The sequence below is a fragment of the Oncorhynchus gorbuscha genome, linkage group LG11 (genome assembly GCF_021184085.1).
Source record: "Oncorhynchus gorbuscha isolate QuinsamMale2020 ecotype Even-year linkage group LG11, OgorEven_v1.0, whole genome shotgun sequence".
In the NCBI taxonomy this organism is placed as follows: Eukaryota; Metazoa; Chordata; class Actinopteri; order Salmoniformes; family Salmonidae; genus Oncorhynchus; species Oncorhynchus gorbuscha.
Genome location: NC_060183.1, coordinates 41,356,135 through 41,377,621, shown reverse-complemented (window position 1 = coordinate 41,377,621; position 21,487 = coordinate 41,356,135). Strand labels below are relative to the sequence as shown.

The 21,487-nt window shown below is 43.0% G+C and overlaps 1 protein-coding gene across 1 annotated transcript in view; it reads right to left on the bottom strand.

The window, feature by feature from the left end:
* Nucleotides 1-17,974, bottom strand: part of LOC124048650 (zinc finger SWIM domain-containing protein 6-like) — a 57,052-nt gene extending 39,078 nt beyond the window's left edge. Inside the window, exon 1 of the mRNA XM_046369637.1 lies at nt 17,219-17,974. Within this exon, the coding sequence (XP_046225593.1) occupies nt 17,219-17,645 (427 nt within the window). The 5' untranslated portion in view covers nt 17,646-17,974. The remainder of the gene's footprint in view (nt 1-17,218) is intronic.
* Between the last annotated feature and the right edge of the window lie 3,513 nt (nt 17,975-21,487).

The following is a 21,487-nucleotide window of genomic DNA, read 5'->3' as shown; positions in this document are numbered from 1 at the left end:
AGAGAGGGTAGGTAGAGAGAGTGGGTAGGGAGAGAGACTATTGGCACACTGTTACAACACTGTACATAGCCATAATATGACATTAGAAATGTCTCTATTCCTTTGAAACTTTTGTGAGTGCAATGTTTACTGTTCATTTTTTAAAATTGTTTATTTCACTTTTGTTCATTATCCATTTCACTTGCTTTGGCAATGTAAACATATGTTTCCCAGGCCAAAACGGCCCTTGAATTGAGAGAGTGAGAGATAAATAGAAAGAGAGAGATGGGGAAAGGCTGCTGGTCTGGGCTCTATAACAGAGATGTGTTTGCTAAACCACTCCAGTGTTGAGCTCTGGGACATGGAGCTCCCACAGCCTCCCAGAGCACAGCAGAGCAGCCTCCCAGGGAGCCGTGTTTGATCAGCTGTTATAATGGCCAACTGCAGAGAGGGGTCAATGTGTGTCTGAGTGTGCATATGTTACTGTCCATAACCTCAGGTGCTGTCCTAAAGTTGAGAAAAGTTAGGAACACACACACACATCTGCTGCACTGCATTTGAGAGGAGGGGTGGGGGTTGGGGGGGTCGCCCACATTAACTTCAACCTTTTCAACTTCAACAGGTGCTCATAAACAGATAATGGCAAATCCATCCCAGTGGAGGGGTGTGTGTGCATGTGTTGGTCTGTGTGTGTGAGACGAGGGTAGCACCTGTGGCCTCTTTCCATGATACCACGATCCCACCAGTCAGTTGATACAGAGCACCGGTGTCACGTCATTCCCCCCCCCCCCGTTTGTTCCTGCCACCATGCAAGCTTCCACATGCATCCTTCAGTGTTAGGGTCTAGCCGTAACAACAGCAAATGTAATAACACTGGCAAGAGTAATAACTTCTAGATGTGTTATGTAATAAACCCAGTAAATGTAATAACACTGGCAAGAGTAATAACTTCTAGATTTGTTATGTAATAAACCCAGTAAATGTAATAACACTGGCAAGAGTAATAACTTCTAGATTTGTTATGTAATAAACCCAGTAAATGTAGTAACACTGGCAAGAGTAATAACTTCTAGATGTGTTATGTAATAAACCCAGTAAATATAGTAACACTGGCAAGAGTAATAACTTCTAGATTTGTTATGTAATAAACCCAGTAAATGTAATAACACTGGCAAGAGTAATAACTTCTAGATTTGTTATGTAATAAACCCAGTAAATGTAATAACACTGGCAAGAGTAATAACTTCTAGATTTGTTATGTAATAAACCCAGTAAATGTAATAACACTGGCAAGAGTAATAACTTCTAGATTTGTTATGTAATAAACCCAGTAAATGTAATAACACTGGCAAGAGTAATAACTTCTAGATTTGTTATGTAATAAACCCAGTAAATGTAATAACACTGGCAAGAGTAATAACTTCTAGATTTGTTATGTAATAAACCCAGTAAATGTAATAACACTGGCAAGAGTAATAACTTCTAGATTTGTTATGTAATAAACCCAGTAAATGTAATAACACTGGCAAGAGTAATAACTTCTAGATTTGTTATGTAATAAACCCAGTAAATGTAATAACACTGGCAAGAGTAATAACTTCTAGATTTGTTATGTAATAAACCCAGTAAATGTAATAACACTGGCAAGAGTAATAACTTCTAGATTTGTTATGTAATAAACCCAGTAAATGTAATAACACTGGCAAGAGTAATAACTTCTAGATTTGTTATGTAATAAACCCAGTAAATGTAATAACACTGGCAAGAGTAATAACTTCTAGATTTGTTATGTAATAAACCCAGTAAATGTAATAACACTGGCAAGAGTAATAACTTCTAGATTTGTTATGTAATAAACCCAGTAAATGTAGTAACTTGACGGTAAAGGTAATATCTTTCTCTGCTAAATGTAACAAGTTGATACATTAACCAGTGGTTATTACATTAACAGGTGAGTAACAACTTTTTTCATGAATAATGTAATAAACGGCAACAAATCATGCAATCCATTTTAATGTACATAATGTAGACAGTCACAAGCACACATTGATATGCAGTCACACACAGGCACACGCACACACAAAAGACCTGAACAATCCCCGAGGAGTGTGCACATTTCAATGTGTGCTTGTGAGTGCCTAAATGAGCATTTCTGTACGATGTGCATGTGTTTGGCTGTGTTGTAACTGGCAGTGGGTGGTGGGTGGTTTTGTGCAGAGAAACATTGATTTTGGTTTGCTACTACATGATTGGTTGAAGTCACTACATTTGGTCAGAAAAACGTATTGCGTTTACCGTTCAACATTAGATTGCGTTTAACCGGCAGACTATTACAGTCAGCGGGTTTATGAGATAAAACGTGAATAATTAGAAAAGCTATGACATTTACCGTTGTTTACAAGCCTCTTCCTCCTACTTGTCTAACGTTACACCAACATCCTGGTACTTACCGCTGGTAGCAGAAACCCCTAACTAAACAGTCTCATGTCTCAACAAGCCGGAAATGAATGAGTAACTTATTTTTATGGCAATGACAAACCCCTACCCACAAGCATATCGGCTTTTGTTGATCTAATGCAAACGCACACAAGGGAGGGCCAGAACTGTACGGTACGCGACAGGGAGAAAACAGAGCGAGGCGATAAGCTACACGTGATGACAACACCCTAACACTTCCTCTGTGTCTCTGTCGTGTCATTCCGTGACTCAGATATGCTGACTGCCGTGTGTGTGCGTGCGTGCCCGCGCGTGTGTATATGTTCTAACAGTGCGAGCGTGGGTGTATTCGTTAGTGATAACTCAGTTTATACAGTAGTGTTCAGTGGAACAATAACTGCCTGTCAGCCAGATGCCATTATAATGTAACAGAAAGCAGGCGTGGAAACACCATGGCTTTTGAGTATGACTAAGAATAACCGGTTCAACTGTGTGTGTGTGTGTGTGTGTGACATCAGAACGTCCAATGACACACCCAAAGATAACGCCTTCCTAAACCATCATCATGCCCACCCCCACAAATACACAGGTGGGAGGGGTACAATCTGTCACCATTAAAGTGGGTCACATGGTTTCTCAATTGTACTAACCCCTAAACCATATCATCAGCTCAGCACTTCCCCTCCTTTCTGCTTTACTCAGTTTCGCTTCGGGCTGCTCTGGTTCTTTGATTCATGCATTCAGTTGACAATATGCATTCAAGCTAAGGGTGTGTGCGTGCGCTCCTAATCTCCAATTTATCCGTCATGAGAGTGAGAGAGAGAGAGAGAGAGCGAGAGAGAGAGAGCGAGAGCGAGAGAGACAGAGACAGAGAGAGCCAGAGAGAGAGAGCCAGAGAGAGAGAGCCAGAGAGAGAGAGAGACAGAGACAGAGCCAGAGAGAGAGAGCCAGAGAGAGAGAGAGACAGAGACAGAGACAGAGACAGAGACAGAGAGAGAGAGAGAGAGAGAGAGAGAGAGAGAGAGAGATCCCAGGCGGAAGCAGGATATGACTGCTAATAGGTAACTGGGGGTTCAGGGGGTCGGTGAGCACACACACACTGGTGTGTTTGACGAGGTAAAGTCGGCCATCAGGTCTCTCCATAGGCTCAGTAGAAGTGTTCTATAAATAAAGAGCAGGAACAGACGGAGTCATACACAGCCAACACCAGGTCCAAACACAGGGTACCACCCGAGGCACCTACCTGGTACCTACCATCCTCTATGGCCATCCCCTGTCCTTCCCCCGGATGCTGGCTAAACACACCGGTCATACGGCTGACATCCTGACGTGTGTGACGCACAAAGTGTCCCACACACACACACAGAGAAGGGACACAGTGGGGTAGAGATCTGGCACCTAAACATGCCAGCACTGTTTCTATTCCGAGAGAGGAGAGGAGAGGAGAGCTAGGGATGTGTGCGAAACGAGAGGATGGAAAACCCAGGGTGACATTCTAAAATAGGTGTTGGGCGGATAGAGGTGAGAGGAGAGGGGGGACGGAAAGAGGGAGTAGTTGTTTGAGGGTGGTATTTACTCATTCCGCTCCCTCCTCGACACACACCCCTCTCTCCCCCTCCCTCCCTGCAATAGTGATAAGGCCATCAGTCTTCATTAGGAAGAGCAGCAGCGGTAACATGCCTGTGATGGATCACTCTGCTAAGCTCCCATTAACAGGTAAGTATTGCTCATAAGCACCTTCTGATTAACAATCAGAGAGAGAGAGAGAGAGAGAGAGAGTGCAACCCATCACATTAAAAAGGTAAGCATTGCTCATAGAAGCTCTCATCTGCATAGGTATAACAGGTATTCTGCATCCCAAACTGTGGGGTAAGGGACTCAGTCCGGCTTTAAATTAACTCCTGAACGTCGTAATAGTAGCATGTACAAGGTGCAATTTGGAAACGAGGTAGTGCATCATCAGTTCCTCTTGTCATGTTAGTCAGTACACACAGTGGCAAGAAAAAGTGAACCCTTTGGAATTACCTGGATTTCTGCATAAATTGGTCATCAAATTTGATCTGATCTTCATCGAAGTCACAACAATAGACAAACACAGTGTGCTTAAACTAATAACACACACATTATTGTATTTTTCTTGTCTATACAGTTCCCGCCCAGCCCAGTCAAAACTGTTCGCTGCTCTGGCCCCCCAATGGTGGAACAAACTCCCTCACGACGCCAGGACAGCGGAGTCAATCACCACCTTCCGGAGACACCTGAAACCCCACCTCTTTAAGGAATACCTAGGATAGGATAAGTAATCCTTCTCCCCCTCCTTTAAGATTTAGATGCACTATTGTAAAGTGACTGTTCCACTGGATGCCATAAGGTGAATGCACCAATTTGTAAGTCGCTCTGGATAAGAGAGTCTGCTAAATGACTTAAATGTAATGTAAATGTAATGTATATTGAATACATCATTTAAATATTGTCAGTCCAAAAGCTAATTGGAGTCAGGAGTCAGCTAACCTGGAGACCAATCAATGAGAGGAGACTGGAGATGTTGGTTAGAGCTGCCTTGCCCTATAAAAACACTCACAAAATTTGAGCTTGCTATTTACAATTATGATGTGAACCGTGCCTCGAACAAAAGAGATCTCAGAAGACCTAAAATGAAGAATTGATGGCTTGCATATAATGCTGGAAAGGGTTACAAAAGTATCTCTAAAACACTTGATGTTCATCAGTCCACGATAAAACAAATTGTCTATAAATTGAGAAAGTTCAGCACTGTTGCTACTCTCCCTAGGAGTGGCTGTCCTGTAAAGATGACTGCAAGAGCACCGTGCAGAACGCTCAATGAGGTTAAGAAGAATCCTAGTGTGTCAGCTAAAGACTTACAGAAATCTCTGGAACATGCTAACATCTCTGTTGACGAGTCTACGATACGTAAAACACTAAACAAGATTGGTGTTCATGGGAGGATACCACAGAAGAAGCCACTGCTGTCCAAAAGAAACATTGTAGCACGTCTGAAGTTTACAAAAGTGTACCTGGATGTTCCACAGCGCTACTGGCAAAATATTCTGGGGACAGCTGAAACTACAGTTGAGTTGTTTGGAAGAAACACACCACACTATGTGTGGAGAAAAAAATGGCACAGCACACCAACATCAAAACCTCATACCAACTGTAAAGTATGGTGGAGGGAGCATCATGGTTTGGGGCTGCTTTGCTGCCTCAGGGCCTGGACAGCTTGCTACCATCGACAGAAAAATGAATTCCTAAGTTTATCAAGACATTTTGTAAGGTTATCGGTCCTCCAATTGAAGCTCAACAGAAGTTGGGTGATGCAACAGGACAACAATCCAAAACAGAGAAGTAAATGAACAACAGAATGGCAACAAAATAGTCCTTCTGGAGTGGCCCAGTCAGAGTCCTGACCTCAACCCGATTGAGGTGCTGTGGGATGACCTCAAGAGAACAGTTCACACCAGACATCCCAAGAATATTGCTGAACTGAAACAGTTTTGTAAAGAGGAATGGTCCAAAATTCCTTATTGTGCAGGTCTGATTCGCAACGTTTGGTTGAGGTTATTGCTTCCAAAAGAGGGTCAACCAGTTATTAAATTCAAGGGTTCACATACTTGTTCCACCCTGCATTGTGAATGTTTACACAGTGTGTTCAATAAAGACATGAAAACAAGAGTTTGTGTCATGAACAGTGCTTGTGCCCATAAAAATACATGTGGGATGTTCCCCAATGCTGGAAGGGAGGACCCTGTTCCGGAATAGTGTCATGCATGATGTGCTTGGAATGTTGCAGGCAGGCAGGTAGTTGTTGGCCCAGATAGGGGTTCTAGTTCCATAGTCCCAGAGTTCCATGCTGCCAGAGTTGGTTGGGTGTTGAGTTTGTTGTTCTTTGGAGACCATTCCATGGGGCCCAGTATTCCCATGACGCTTTAGGAGCGGCAGGCTTTGACTTGCTCAGCGCTCTGTGGGAACAAATAATCCTCTACAGACACACATTCCCTTTAAGGGAGGCCAATGGGTGACAGTGTGTTTACTAGTTGTCAGTAGCAGCACCCGTGTGTGTGTGTGTGTGTGTGTGTGTGTGTGTGTGTGTGTGTGTGTGTGTGTGTGTGTGTGTGTGTGTGTGTGTGTGTGTGTGTGTGTGTGTGTGTGTGTGTGTGTGTGTGTGTGTGTGTGTGTGTGTGTGTGTGTGTGTGTGTGTGTGTGTGTGTGTGTGTGTGTGTGTGTGTGATAATGGGGTAATAGATGGGGTCTGTACATCTGATAAGAAGTGAGAGACAAAATCTAGACTGGGGTACATCTGCTTTCCCCTCTCCCATCCTCCCCTCTGATGAAGGTTAACGATGGACAGAGTTATGGTGGAGGGATACAGGTCAGGATGAGAGAGATGGAGAGATAGAGAGGAAAACAAACCTTCAGGTCTATGAGATTGATCAAACAGTAGCCTAACAAAAGAGAAAAAACCCTACCACACACACACAGCTAAAACACACATACACACACCTGCTGACTGCAGAGACAAACATTCACCTACCATTATGCAGTGTGTGTGTGTGTGTGTGCGTTTGCTTTCGCTCTCATCTGTACTTTTCCTCCTGAATCCAGGACGCAGGGGGTAAATTGTGTTGTTTGGGAATTTCAGCCACATTCCACACAGAGTCTGACACAGAGATGGAAAATACCTAGGCAGAACTCCAAAACTCAGAACGAAACAGGAAAACTAGACAGGATTTACACACGGGACACAATACCAGAGGAAACTTTTCACCTCCACCTCTATTCAACAGAATAAGATGGCGCTGACGGATGGCGCCTCCCCTCCAGCTCCTACAAAACATTGCGGGTTTCTACTTTTTCTAGTGTTGATCTAGATGTTCTTACTCAGTTTGTTTTTGTGCATTACTTCATGCACCCAGGTAGAACTATAGGAATATGCATCAATGGGTGCTACGGTCTACCCGACCTTCCCAGAGACGGTGGAACAATGGTCTAGCTGCTTTGGTGGGGTGCAGGGATGCCTGGTGGTCCTACCGGAGAAGGAAACAAAGACGGCGACGTGGGGGGGGGGTCTTAGTGAGGTTGAAACACCGGGCGACCCGTCCTCCATTACCGAGCAGGCTACTCGCAAATGTTCAATCATCGGCGAATAAACTTAACGTACTTCCAGAGGGACATAGAAATCTGCAACACATTCTGTTTTTCTGAAACGTGGCTTTCCTCCGACATCCAAACGGATTACATACAACCCGCGGGTTTAACCGTTCATCCAGCTGATAGGAAGAGGGTTCTCTCTGGCCAGAATAATGGCGGAGGGCTCTGCTTTATGACCAATAACAAGTGGGGCGACAGTGGAAACGTACAGGCACCTGCAAGATTCTGCTCTCCCGACTTGGAATACTTGGTCATCAAACGTCGCCCTTTTTGCCTTCCGAGAGAGTTCTCAGGGATTATCTCCATGGCTGTGTACATCCCGCCCCAAGATCTTCATTGGACCCTGAACAAACTGTCGCGGGGGAGCTGTTGTGTTTTTGGACATTTTCAATCTCTCTCTGGCTCAGGCCGTTATCCCGACCTGCTTCAAGACGTCCACTATCATCCCAGTGCCCAAGAAAGGGAAAGTAACTGAACTGAATGACTACTGACCCGCAGCACTCACTTCTGTCATCATGAAGTGCTTTGAGAGGCCAGTCTAAGACCACATCACTTCCTCCCTCCCCAACACACTCCACCCTCTCCAATCCGCTCTCCTGTACTTCCTGTATACCCTTGACTGTGTGGTCTCTTCCAACTCCATCATCAAGTTTGCTGACGACACGACAGTAGTAGGCCGGATTACCAACTACGACGAGACGGCTGACAGGGAGGTAGGCACTCTGACGGTGTGGTGCCAGGTAAACAACCTCCCCTTCAACATCAGCAAAACAAAAGGAGCTGATTGTGGAGTTCAGGAGGTACCAGGCTAGTAACCATCCTCCTCAACGGGTCAGCCATGGAGATACGTCTCTGAGGAGCTGAAATGGTCAAACCACATGCCCACACCCCGATGGACATTTACATGTATCATTGTCAGTTGTAAACATGTATATATTATTATTATTATTATTATTTTTTTTTTTTGGTTAATTCACACCTAAACTGTTGGAGCTCAGATTTCACTGTACACTGCAACTACAGCTCTGTGCCTATTACTAAATAAAAATCTATCCTGGCAGCCTCTCTTCCTCCCCCTCTCCTTTCTATACCTCTTTTCCCACTCGCTTTTACTGTAATCCCTCCCTCCCATTGGCCTCTCTCTTTCAGCCTCCCACTTGAACTAGCACTACTGCAGAACCACTACAATACTAGCACATACAGTATTTTCTTTGCCACAATCTTATGAAATATTTACCAATCTAAGAAAAAACTAAATAGGTCCACATCTCCACCTCTGCCTGTTGGTAATGTATTTCAGATTAACTTGGAGGTCTCGAAAATGCTTCATATTTATGTAGGTTGTCCAGATCTATACTTTTCTGTGAGTGATGCCCCTTTCTGTGTGGTGCAGTTATGCCTCGGTTCACTGCCTATTCCTACTGCAGCTTCAATACAAATTGATCATATGAGGCACAAACAAAAGAGTCTCCATTTGCTCTCTGTGTGTGTGTGTGTGTGTGTGTGTGTGTGTGTGTGTGTGTGTGTGTGTGTGTGTGTGTGTGTGTGTGTGTGTGTGTGTGTGTGTGTGTGTGTGTGTGTGTGTGTGTGTGTGTGTGTGTGTGTGTGTGTGTGTGTGTGTGTTCGTTCGGGGGGTGCACTCCAGAACATTGATTGGGCAGATAATTATAGCCAGCATTAAATCGGTGCATATACTGTATCTGGTAGGGCCGCCGGGTTCACGTGCACTGCAGTGTGTGAATGTAGGTGTGTGCGTGAGAGAGAGAGAGAAAATGTGTGTATATCACTACTACCATTCTGGTTTTCTGAAACCCTATCCAAACAATAGCCTCATTAAACAAGTCTGTCTAGACGATCTGCATTATCCTATCTACATTCTATTCAGTGTACACTATTCTCTAGTCTCCATTCTGTTATGTACATTCTATTCAGTGTACACTATTCTCTAGTCTCCATTCTGTTATGTACATTCTATTCAGTGTACACTATTCTCTAGTCTCCATTCTGTTATGTACATTCTATTCAGTGTACACTATTCTCTAGTCTCCATTCTGTTATGTACATTCTATTCAGTGTACACTATTCTCTAGTCTCCATTCTGTTATGTACATTCTATTCAGTGTACACTATTCTCTAGTCTCCATTCTGTTATGTACATTCTATTCAGTGTACACTATTCTCTAGTCTCCATTCTGTTATGTACATTCTATTCAGTGTACACTATTCTCTAGTCTCCATTCTATTATGTACATTCTATTCAGTGTACACTATTCTCTAGTCTCCATTCTGTTATGTACATTCTATTCAGTGTACACTATTCTCTAGTCATTCTGTTATGTACATTCTATTCAGTGTACACTATTCTCTAGTCTCCATTCTGTTATGTACATTCTATTCAGTGTACACTATTCTCTAGTCTCCATTCTGTTATTACATTCTATTCAGTGTACACTTTCTATTCATTCTGTGTACACTATTCAGTGTACACTATTCTCTAGTCTCCATTCTGTTATGTACATTCTATTCAGTGTACTATTCTCTAGTCTCCATTCTGTTATGTACATTCTATTCAGTGTACACTATTCTCTAGTCTCCATTCTGTTATGTACATTCTATTCAGTGTACACTATTCTAGTCTCCATTCTGTTATGTACATTCTATTCAGTGTACACTATTCTCTAGTCTCCATACTGTTATGTACATTCTATTCAGTGTACACTATTCTCTAGTCTCCATTCTGTTATGTACATTCTATTCAGTGTACACTATTCTCTAGTCTCCATTCTGTTATGTACATTCTATTCAGTGTACACTATTCTCTAGTCTCCATTCTGTTATGTACATTCTATTCAGTGTACACTATTCTCTAGTCTCCATTCTGTTATGTACATTCTATTCAGTGTACACTATTCTCTAGTCTCCATTCTGTTATGTACATTCTATTCAGTGTACACTATTCTCTAGTCTCCATTCTGTTATGTACATTCTATTCAGTGTACACTATTCTCTAGTCTCCATTCTGTTATGTACATTCTATTCAGTGTACACTATTCTCTAGTCTCCATTCTGTTATGTACATTCTATTCAGTGTACACTATTCTCTAGTCTCCATTCTGTTATGTACATTCTATTCAGTGTACACTATTCTCTAGTCTCCATTCTGTTATGTACATTCTATTCAGTGTACACTATTCTCTAGTCTCCATTCTGTTATGTACATTCTATTCAGTGTACACTATTCTCTAGTCTCCATTCTGTTATGTACATTCTATTCAGTGTACACTATTCTCTAGTCTCCATTCTGTTATGTACATTCTATTCAGTGTACACTATTCTCTAGTCTCCATTCTGTTATGTACATTCTATTCAGTGTACACTATTCTCTAGTCTCCATTCTGTTATGTACATTCTATTCAGTGTACACTATTCTCTAGTCTCCATTCTGTTATGTACATTCTATTCAGTGTACACTATTCTCTAGTCTCCATTCTGTTATGTACATTCTATTCAGTGTACACTATTCTCTAGTCTCCATTCTGTTATGTACATTCTATTCAGTGTACACTATTCTCTAGTCTCCATTCTGTTATGTACATTCTATTCAGTGTACACTATTCTCTAGTCTCCATTCTGTTATGTACATTCTATTCAGTGTACACTATTCTCTAGTCTCCATTCTGTTATGTACATTCTATTCAGTGTACACTATTCTCTAGTCTCCATTCTGTTATGTACATTCTATTCAGTGTACACTATTCTCTAGTCTCCATTCTGTTATGTACATTCTATTCAGTGTACACTATTCTCTAGTCTCCATTCTGTTATGTACATTCTATTCAGTGTATTCTATTGTGTGTTCAACACCATCATTTCAAAATCAAACTCCCCCTCTACCACAGTGGAATTCACCAACAGGCTGGGCCACATCTCTCACATAACAATCAGACACACACTACTAAAGCCTAGCCAGCCTCCCCCACTCATACCGTACATATCCCCATAAGGCATTGTCTGGTGTGTGAGCCATAACCGGCTGTATAGAACTCTGCCATATGTACAGGTGTGTGTTATATAGATTCCATATGACACTCCACACTTCAAAGCACTTGGGTTGGGGGTCAGGGAGCGTGTGTGTGTGTGTGTGTGTGTGTGTGTGTGTGTGTGTGTGTGTGTGTGTGTGTGTGTGTGTGTGTGTGTGTGTGTGTGTGTGTGTGTGTGTGTGTGTGTGTGTGTGTGTGTGTGTGTGTGTGTGTGTGTGTGTGTGTGTGTGCAGACCTCTTAACTGAGGTACTTAGCTGCTAATGAGTGTGAACAGGAGCAGCCATAATGATAGGAAGGGAAAGGTCAATACTGGTCTGACTGAGACACGATGGAGGATATGAACGTGTCATTATTAAACAATGTGACATTGTTCTACCATTATAGCATTATTACTCTGAACACTGGTCTGGTAGCTGGAGATCATATCAAGCCTGTTCTGCCATCCTGGACTTCCTTTACTACTAAACCTTGTCTGGATCAAAACGTTAGCCTTCTGGCACACTGAACATTGGCCTTCTGGCTAACACTACAATGAACATAGGGTTCTGTGTGTCAGTAGCAAAATGGCATTCTAAATAAACGCATGGGATAAATAAAGGCTGATCTGTGCACAAAAAAAAGGCATCCTTTAGGTCAGGCTACGAGTCTTAGGTCCAGAAGGAGTCGTCAGAGGTCCTTTCAAGAGGAACAAGGAAGGTTGCTGTAGGAGCTCCAATCTAAACGAGTGCGAGTGTACCGCGCTGTAGTCTGGTTTTAGCTAGATGTAGCAGGGGGACATCGATGCCCTGTGTCAGAGTCTGTGGTCTGAAGACGCGAGGTGAGATTTCACTGTGGGGTGACACTCCGCCATCCTCCACGCCAGGACCCGACCACAGCTCCCAGCTCGAACCACTGACCAACAGGATGCACTGAAGCCTCACATGTCAGGATGAAAAGGAACAATGCGGAAGGCTGGGTCTATCTATATCTGCACCAGTGTGCCTTCCTCTTTCCCGTGTCTATGAAACATCAGAGGATCACCAGCTATAACAGCTCCGGCTTTGATATGGAGTTCCCCCTAAGTATGCCCTTCATACCTTGCCTGTCCTCTCCTCCCCTCAACCTCATCAACCCAGTGCCCCTACAGCCTCTACCTCAACAGGCCCATGCCAGATTTAAGTGCCAAGTATTAAATTCTGCACTTCTGTGTACGAAATGTCAGAAATGTCCACGCATGCCTATCCAGGGCCTTCTGGAGGGGTAGCGCACTGGGTTAGTCAGGGTAGAGTCAGGGTAGAGTCAGGGTAGAGCCAGGGTAGAGCCACACACATACACACACACTCCTTTTAAATGAAGCCACGTCTTCCTCACAGTGAAGCGCTGTAATATAATATTGAATGAGTGATGATAACCTCAGTAATCTCAGTGATGTTCTCATGCTGTTAGCCTGGGGTGAACAGAACAGAAAGTAGCTGTAGGCTGAATAAGTGAGATGTACAGAATAGAAGCTCTAAATAAAGAAGTATCTAACAGAAACACACAAGACAGAGTGGTTTTATTATGAGTCGCCAAACGCACTATTCTTAGCTTGGTGAAGCAGGGAGGGACAGTAGGAGCAGCACAGCTGACTCATTTATCTCACACACACACACACACCCTCTGCGTCCTCTCCAACTGTACGGACCTGAAAAGAGTTGCCGGGTCAAAGCGGCACGGCGGAGGCCCATCATGCCTTTCACCGGCTCATCTCTCTCAGATCAGCACAGAAGAAGGGCGGGAGACAGAAATGAAGTCACTTCAGAGGACAGAGAAACCGCCAGGCAGTTAGGTTCAAGCCTGTAGACCTTGGCCCTGATATGTGGATTCTGGCATTTCTGGGCTTAAAATGGCAGTGTGCTATGCTGCCATGCATGACTAGCGGTGCGAAGGGCCTGCATGGTTATAAAGAGCTCAGCCCACTGACAGAGAAAAGTGTAAATGCTGCTGGGGTTTACACAACAACTAAAAAAAACAGGCCCGGCTCCCTGCCTGATGATAGGCTGGGTCTACATCACTCGCATATCTTATGTCGGACAGCCTTAATGCCAATCATTTTTGGATGAAGTTGCAACCCCAACGTTCCCCTTTCTGGCCCTGTGTCATATCGTCAGAGGCAACGTTGCCGCACGCACGTCTTGTATCTTTATGCTTGTATCTTTATCTAGCAACATATTCACCTGTAATGTCAGGTCATGTTAAATCTCCAAACAACACTACTGATACTGAGAGCGAGTCACAGGTACACGTACCTCCCAATTGTCTGCAATCCGTCGACAAAAAATTCAAAACAACTTCACTAAGAGTAAAACTTCCCTATAAAACCTCTCAAGAATGTGATAATCATAACCAGAAGACGACATCACCCCCCCCCAAACGCGCACACCACAACATCTCACTCGAATCCCCCAATGTTCTGACTCAGCAGTAGATGAGTAAGGAGTAGGGGGGAGGAGCTAGAGGCCATATTCCCCATCAATAAGACAAGACACTCGCAGCTAATAGGATCAGTGTTGACAAACCCTGGCCTCCTAGAACAGATGGAAACAGACAGAGAGAGAGTGCGGGAGACAGAGAGCAAGACGAGGTAATGGAGGTAAAGGAGAGGGGGAGGGGTTTAACGCAGCCCTGTGGGGTGTTGTGGGAGGAGCGTAAGAGCTGCTCTACAAGCTGAATAAATGTTGACAAAACATATGCTCAGAGAGGCCAGGATAATGTATTTATAAAAGGGGATAATGAATATCAACTTCTAATAATGAGGTTATAAATGTTTGATCAATGATATACACCACAGACATTAATAATGTATTTGTGAATAGAAAGACAATGGTGTATTACACACTTATAATATTTCTAGCCCCGTTATTGGACGATGACAAGATAATGCATAATAATAATAACCTTGTAGGCCTGTAGGAATTCATTGGTTATCAATAGGCTAATAGTTCTCTCTTCATATTCTTTCTTTTCCGTCCACTTTCCCTTTCTACTCTAGATCCGTCTTATCACTGTACTGTGTGTCACATGCCCATATGGAAAAGGCCTCTGGTTGGCCTGCACGTGCTTGCATAGCGAACACACAGACACACGTGTATTTATTCACACAGACACACACTGCAACGTGTCGGTGTTCATAGACTGCTAACAGCAGTGGATAGATCTCTGAGGAGAGAGAGAGAAGCGCCGGGCAGCCATATCCTGTCGGGTGTGTGTGTGGTGTGTGTGTGGTGTGTGTGTGCGCGCGTGCGTCGAGGCAATCGTGTTCATGACATGTTTACTATGGGTTGGCTATCAGATAAGCAGCTTTCCAATCAGCAGGACCTGAGCAGGCCAGATAGGCCTCTCCTATGGCCTTGGGATGAACCATACTGCTTGGGACACTTGACAGTGACCGTCAGGGTGTTTAGCGGAGTCATATATACCATAGAATGCAGTATGTCCTTTTTTCATCCAAAACCATGTTAAGGAATAATGTAATAATAATAATAATATGGTTGTTACGCAGGCAGTTAACCTACACATGTACTGTGTGTGTGTTTCCTGTGTAGAGAGGTTGTGTACTGTATACTATACTGTACATATGGATGTGTGCCAAACAGATGTGTAACTGATCTTCTCTCCCAGGTCTGATCACAGCGACCCAGTCTTTTCTGCTCTCCTTCGCTCTCTTCTCCCTTCCCTAGCTGCAGCCCGCGAGGGAAGATTGCATCTTTTATTTATCACTTCCTGGCACAATTTCTGCTGTCATTCTCCATTGCTAGCATGCAGATTGAGCACTATGTGCTATCGTGTGCAAGCTCACACACACAGAGAATATGTTTAGGTTAACTGCCTGTTTAACCACCATATTATTAGTACATTATTGGCAGGCAAAATCATATTCCTTAACGTGGTTTTGGGTGAAGAAAAATGACACTGCATTCTAATGTATATATACACCTTATTATTTCTTCCCCAATAAAGAGTAGAGAGACTAGAGTAGATACTGTAGCTGTGCTTTGCCTATTTATTCATTTGTATTTTATTTAGCATATATACTAGACAAAGACACAGGCCTGCCTGGGCCTATAGTATGTGTTATATAGTCAGCAGCCTGGCGCCCTGTTGGCACTGTGGCTAGGGCACAAAGCCCAGCCAAGCCACTGCGACACGTTCAGAGGGAGGAGGGGACAGAGAGGGATGGATGGCCATGCAGAAAATTACGTTTGCAGATTGCATTACAATTCAGATTAACCACATAGAGTAATGGGATTAGAACGCTGAACGCTTTCCCAGGGCGGGGACGGAGAGCCCTAATGAACTAACTAAGGTGGCATATGAGTTGGAATACAGAGGGAACCCAGCAGGTAGCTTACCGTCAGGCAGGGGGTAAAATACATGGCCATGCATTCATTTGATTCACACATATATGCACGTTTTGGTAGGTAGGGCCTGCTGGTGATTATTACAATTATGTGTCAGTGTTTTCCTGGTGTCAGAACATTTAGTAAAACAACAGTGAAAGAAAGAAACACACTTGACCCAATTAGCTGCAAATTGGTGCATATCAATGTCCATTTAAAAATAGTCTATGTGGCTTTAAATCGCCATTTCTCCCACCCTTTTCCCAAATAGCAGTAAAAATAAATTAAAGTCGCGTTTGTTGTTTGCCTTCCCTTTGGAGGATGACAGGAAGCTGAAAAGACACAAATTAACATGAAAATGGGAACAAAGTACCAATACTTTCATTCGGAATGCCTCACGGCTGTTTGATATGCGCACTGGGTAAATACGACACCCAGTCAAGGCTGTGTTACGAAAACAACATGAAATACTGCTATTTCGCAGCTACTCAAATAGAAAATGCTTTGAATGCACGACAGGCTGCTGTGTTATTGTTTCACTAAACATATTTCTAGTTATGAAATAGTTTGGCATATATGTAGAAAGAACTGTCAATTCAGCTGAGAGCTCTATGTTCTAGCCTGGCTTAGCCAGAAAACCTCCCCCATGCCTTTCACTTCGGAAAATAAACACAGTCGACAAGGTTCAGCCCTGAACGTCTTCTCGACACACAGTGCCCAGAAAAGCATCGCCCCTTTCAGTTGAAAGTATATTTTTTTAACTATTTGAGGCTGGCTAAATGCGTATATGAACCAAATGTTCGAATGCGAGCCAAGTATACGGGCACATTTATTAAATCCCACCGTTTACTTCCGTAATGGTTATTTTTCACCCAAGCAACAACAACAAAAAAATCCCGTCATGCATAAGCAAACACATGTATTATGCTACATAGACATTTGGGCTAAATGTATCGGCATAGAGCATAGACAACTGTGCATAGGCTAATAATAGCTATTTCTATTGTTAGAGGAATGCATTTTGGTTTTAGTAAAAAAAAAGGAGCCTCGCCAACGTATCCGCGATGTAAAAGCTCCCTTTGTCGCCTCATTCAATCCTTTGTTGAAACCTAATTCAACACACTTCCTTTTTCATTTCTTGGTGCTTTTGAGAAATATTTCAAACTCTGGTTGTTTGCCATGAAAACTCAATAAATAAAATAACGTTATTTTTCATACGCTTGGGTCCATCCACTCACCGACTTGCAATACGTTGTCCACACAGCCGCTCTCCAACAGAGCGATACCTCGTCTGAAAGGCAGCCGCGTCTCATCACTATTTTCCCCGCTAGTTCCACTGTCCTCTCCCCCCGTATTGAACGAAGAATACATGCAGATCTCCCGTTCACTCCTGGGGAACGACCAGTAAACGATCCTTCTCTGTACAGGCTCCGGGATCCGTTCAAAACGCTCCTCTACCCGTTGAAACGGCCACTTCTCGGCCACTTTCCGGGCCGAGATATCCAACAGAGACTCCGGACTCAGGGTTTTGCTCGACCCACCTTGGGCCGCACCCGAACCGCCACATAACGTACCCCCGGCCCGTTGTCCCTGTCTACAATTCGTATTATAACCCGGTCTACAGCAGAGCCGTTTGGCTGGGGGCTGCTGAACGCGCTCCGCCATGATAGCACTGCTTTAACATCAACGGCGGAAGTGAACCTACCATATAAACGGGATAAGGAAGGGAAAATGTTACACTCAAATCGATTGTTTGCCGTGTATGGGCAAATTAACCTTATTTGGGCATGATGGGCGGTCCTTTCGCAGTGTTGTCAAATCCTCTTTCTGTTGACAAATGAAGAAAGGGGCGGGCCTATCCTGCTCTAAAAAAAGGAATGAAACGCGGAATTCCCGAACGTCTGCAAATCCTTTGTGAGGCGGACGGCTCGGACAGGAGCTGAGAGGGGGCCGGGAAAACGTATCTTTTTCGTTCAGGATTTAAAGGCGGTGTAGTGAAATTGGTTGGCGCCCATGGATATTTCCCTCGTGATTGACGGACGGAGAAGGCATTCGTGGCCGCAAAACACGACAAAACGGAGGTGAAGGGGGGGATTAAAGCGGGTGAAGCCGTTGGGTGAAGACAGTGATTGTAACTGTCAGTTGGCCAGGCCTCGTGGAGAGGGGGCGGGCGTGCTCGGAACACAGAGACGCCCTCTGTGACGTAGGCTACAGTTCCAAAGGAATGTGGTTATCAGGCCTGAAGGCTGGAAGCAGACGTTCCTTGTTGGGAAACAAAAGCTGTGTATTTGGATCACCTCCTTTAACCATAATGCATGTTTCTGGGGGGGGAAAGACTGGAACTTGGCCCGTGACAAGATTTACAACAGCTTAATTAGTAGTGGATACACCTATATAATTAACTTGTGAAGTAGTCCTAGCCATTTGCTTAGTCTGCAATATATCACAAATTGATTCTGGAACATGTTTTTGGCAAGTCTATTTTTCAGGTTTATTTACGGTTATCTGTAGGTTATTTACTGTATGTTTCACAATGAATATTGACCCATCTGCATATCAGGGCAGGATAATTCAGCTCTTTCTCCCTATATCTTAGATCTTATTTTATTTTCTATGGTTTATCTTCAAATGTTTTATTATTTTAATAGTCTTATTCCAATCAACAGCAATGTTACACAAGGACAGATCCCCATGTTACCATTTCTCCCCTTACTGAGATGAGTAATTACACAGGAACAAGACAGACCAAGTCCCCCAGCTGCTGTCACTGGGCCTTAACGGACAGCCCTGCCCTGCCTCTCTACTCCCCTGAAGGCAGGCAGGAATCGACGGTGCAAAAGAGGTCATTTCTCATGGTTAACCTGCAGAAATGCCAAGGCATCTCCCAGTGTGATTCACAGCTCGATAGAGTGTGGAGAGAGCCAGGGGGAACCCAGAAGTGTCCTTCTGTTTTGTCCCCAGGGGAGAAATAAAGTTGTGTTGTACTGAATTGTTTGTGTGTTGGTGACACGGGTCAGCCAAGTGAAAGCCATCCAGAAAAGAAAATACATTTTTAACAAGGGGGACAGCGCGTGCATGTTTGTGTGGTTTTGGATATTTAGAAAAGTGTGTGTGTGCTTGGGTCCAACTCGGGCCTCATAAACACCACCATGTGGGTAACTGCTGCCCTAATCAGGATAATTGATCTGAGTATTTCCAGCCAAAACAAACTCATCTGATCTGACAGGTCCTGAAAGCATTTAAATGAAGCAACAGGGCTGGCCACTGATGTGTTGGCAAATCTCTGATCATAGTCGCGGGAAGTAGTTTGGGGGTGCTGCAAAAAAACTGCAGAAAAATAATGTCCACACTGAAGACGTCTATATTGGTCTTCTAATGCAGGACTAGTAATGGCCCAGTTTTTTTATTTTTGTGAAAAAATGTCAACTAAATATGTTTGGGTGTTTACCAGTATTTGTAACTTGAGTCTGATAATACATAAATACGTGCTTGATATGTTTTCCAGTTTCTTGACATACTTTGCTAGTGCAACGTATTTCTATGTGAAAACTGAAAAGATTATTCTTCTTCCATTTTAGTAGACACTCTTATACAGAGCTACTTCCAGTAGGGAGAGTATACATTTTCATACTGGTACCCTATGGGAATCAAACCCACAACCCTAGCATTGCAAGCACCATGCTCTACCAACTGAGCCACATCGTATCATCACAAACCACTTGATGTCTCAATGTATTCAATGACTTTATTGGTCATTGTTTTTCTTCACGGTGATGGAAAGTCTACAGGTACAACCATAGATGACCAGCCTATGTACAGTGCAGTAATGCACATTTTCATTAAGTGTTGTTTTAAGGATGGTAAATTACTACTGCACAAAAAGTGGTTGTTTTCCATGTTATTTGATCAAGAAAAATATTTAATTTGATGTGGATGTTTTGTGTCTTTGCATCTTTAAATGTTTGAGGACAGGGTTTTGTTCTTTCTGGATTCCATTAGAATGACAATAACAGAGAAATGGACAGGCAGGGCCATCCTTGGCATTTTTCTGCCATAGGCCAGACCAAAAAAAATATGCCCCTGCAAAAATCTTAGAAAGCAAAACGACTTCAGACGTTGAAGTTAGGTTCAATTTAGGTTCTGAATGAAAGGTGCACTACTTTTGTGTTATTTAATACATTTTTTGTTTTTATTCAGATTTTTCAGGGAGGGCTGCAGCACCTCTCAGCACCCCTACTTCCCGTGGCTATGCCTCTGATCAGCTTAGTATTGTTTGATTTCTTCATTGTGAGACAGGCAGCCATTAACTGGACTATGTTTGTTTACAGACCCTACTCTGGCTTTTCTGTGTCATCGGCCATTTTGATTCTCTGTTTTGACTTGACTGTTTTATTTCAGCTCTGCTGCTACTTCCTTCAAATAATTGAGTATACCTGGCACAAAATGGTGCATAGTGATGTTTATACAGTAGTTATTATCATCATCAATGCCCACAGAGCTAGCCTTGTGCTGTGTTGGTGTTGGCATACCTCTGGTATACCTCTGTATGTTTCTTCTCTTAACAGCTTTGTTTTTTTCTCATAAGTCTACCATCAGCTACAATAAAACCCCTTCAAAATTCTTATGTTCCATCTAATGATTTTCCTCTCGTATATGTTAGCATCCACTTACAGTTACATTACCGTCTGCCAATGCTTGCACACGGCAGTTTCTCCACGCTGGGTGAGTGATATGAGCCTGGTGTCTGAATATTTTCCCATTGTCTCATCTCACCCTGCAGTGACAGGCAGACACAGCCAGGCAGGCTCTGGGATGACTGAGCCTATTCTCTCAGCATGGGAGGAGCAGTGGGGTGCTGGGGAGAAATATACAGTGATCCACACATACAGATAAGTGCACGTGCGCGCAGACACATGCAAACACACACACACTTTATAATAAATGCACACATATACATATTACGCATATCTTTTCTCAGAAATACAGCCGTTCATGTTTTAAATATGATTCTGTATATTCGTGTCATTGTACAGTCTCTCAATTTAAATTTTAATAACTAATTATGTTAATATGGTCCTTACAATCTTTTTTCCAGCCTGTATCTTTTCATCAGGCTGAAATTCCATTGAATAAACCATGCCCTGTCCTCTCTTTCTCCCTCCAAGAATCTCACATGCAATGAGAACATGGCTGACATGAATCTGGAAATTCTGCATAAAATATATAGAGATTTTTTTAGTACTATTCTAAAGTTTGGACACACCTACTCATTCAAGGCTTTTTCTTTATTTTTTACTATTTTTTTTCTTTATTTTTTTTTTACTATTTATTTTTCTTTATTTTTTACTATTTTTTTTACTATTTTCTACGTTTGATGACTATTTTCTACTATTTTTAACTACTAGTAACCAAAAACGTGTTAAACAAATCAAAATATATTGTATATTTGAGATTCTTCAAAGTAGCCATCCTTTACCTTAATGACAGCTTTGCATTCTTGGCATTCT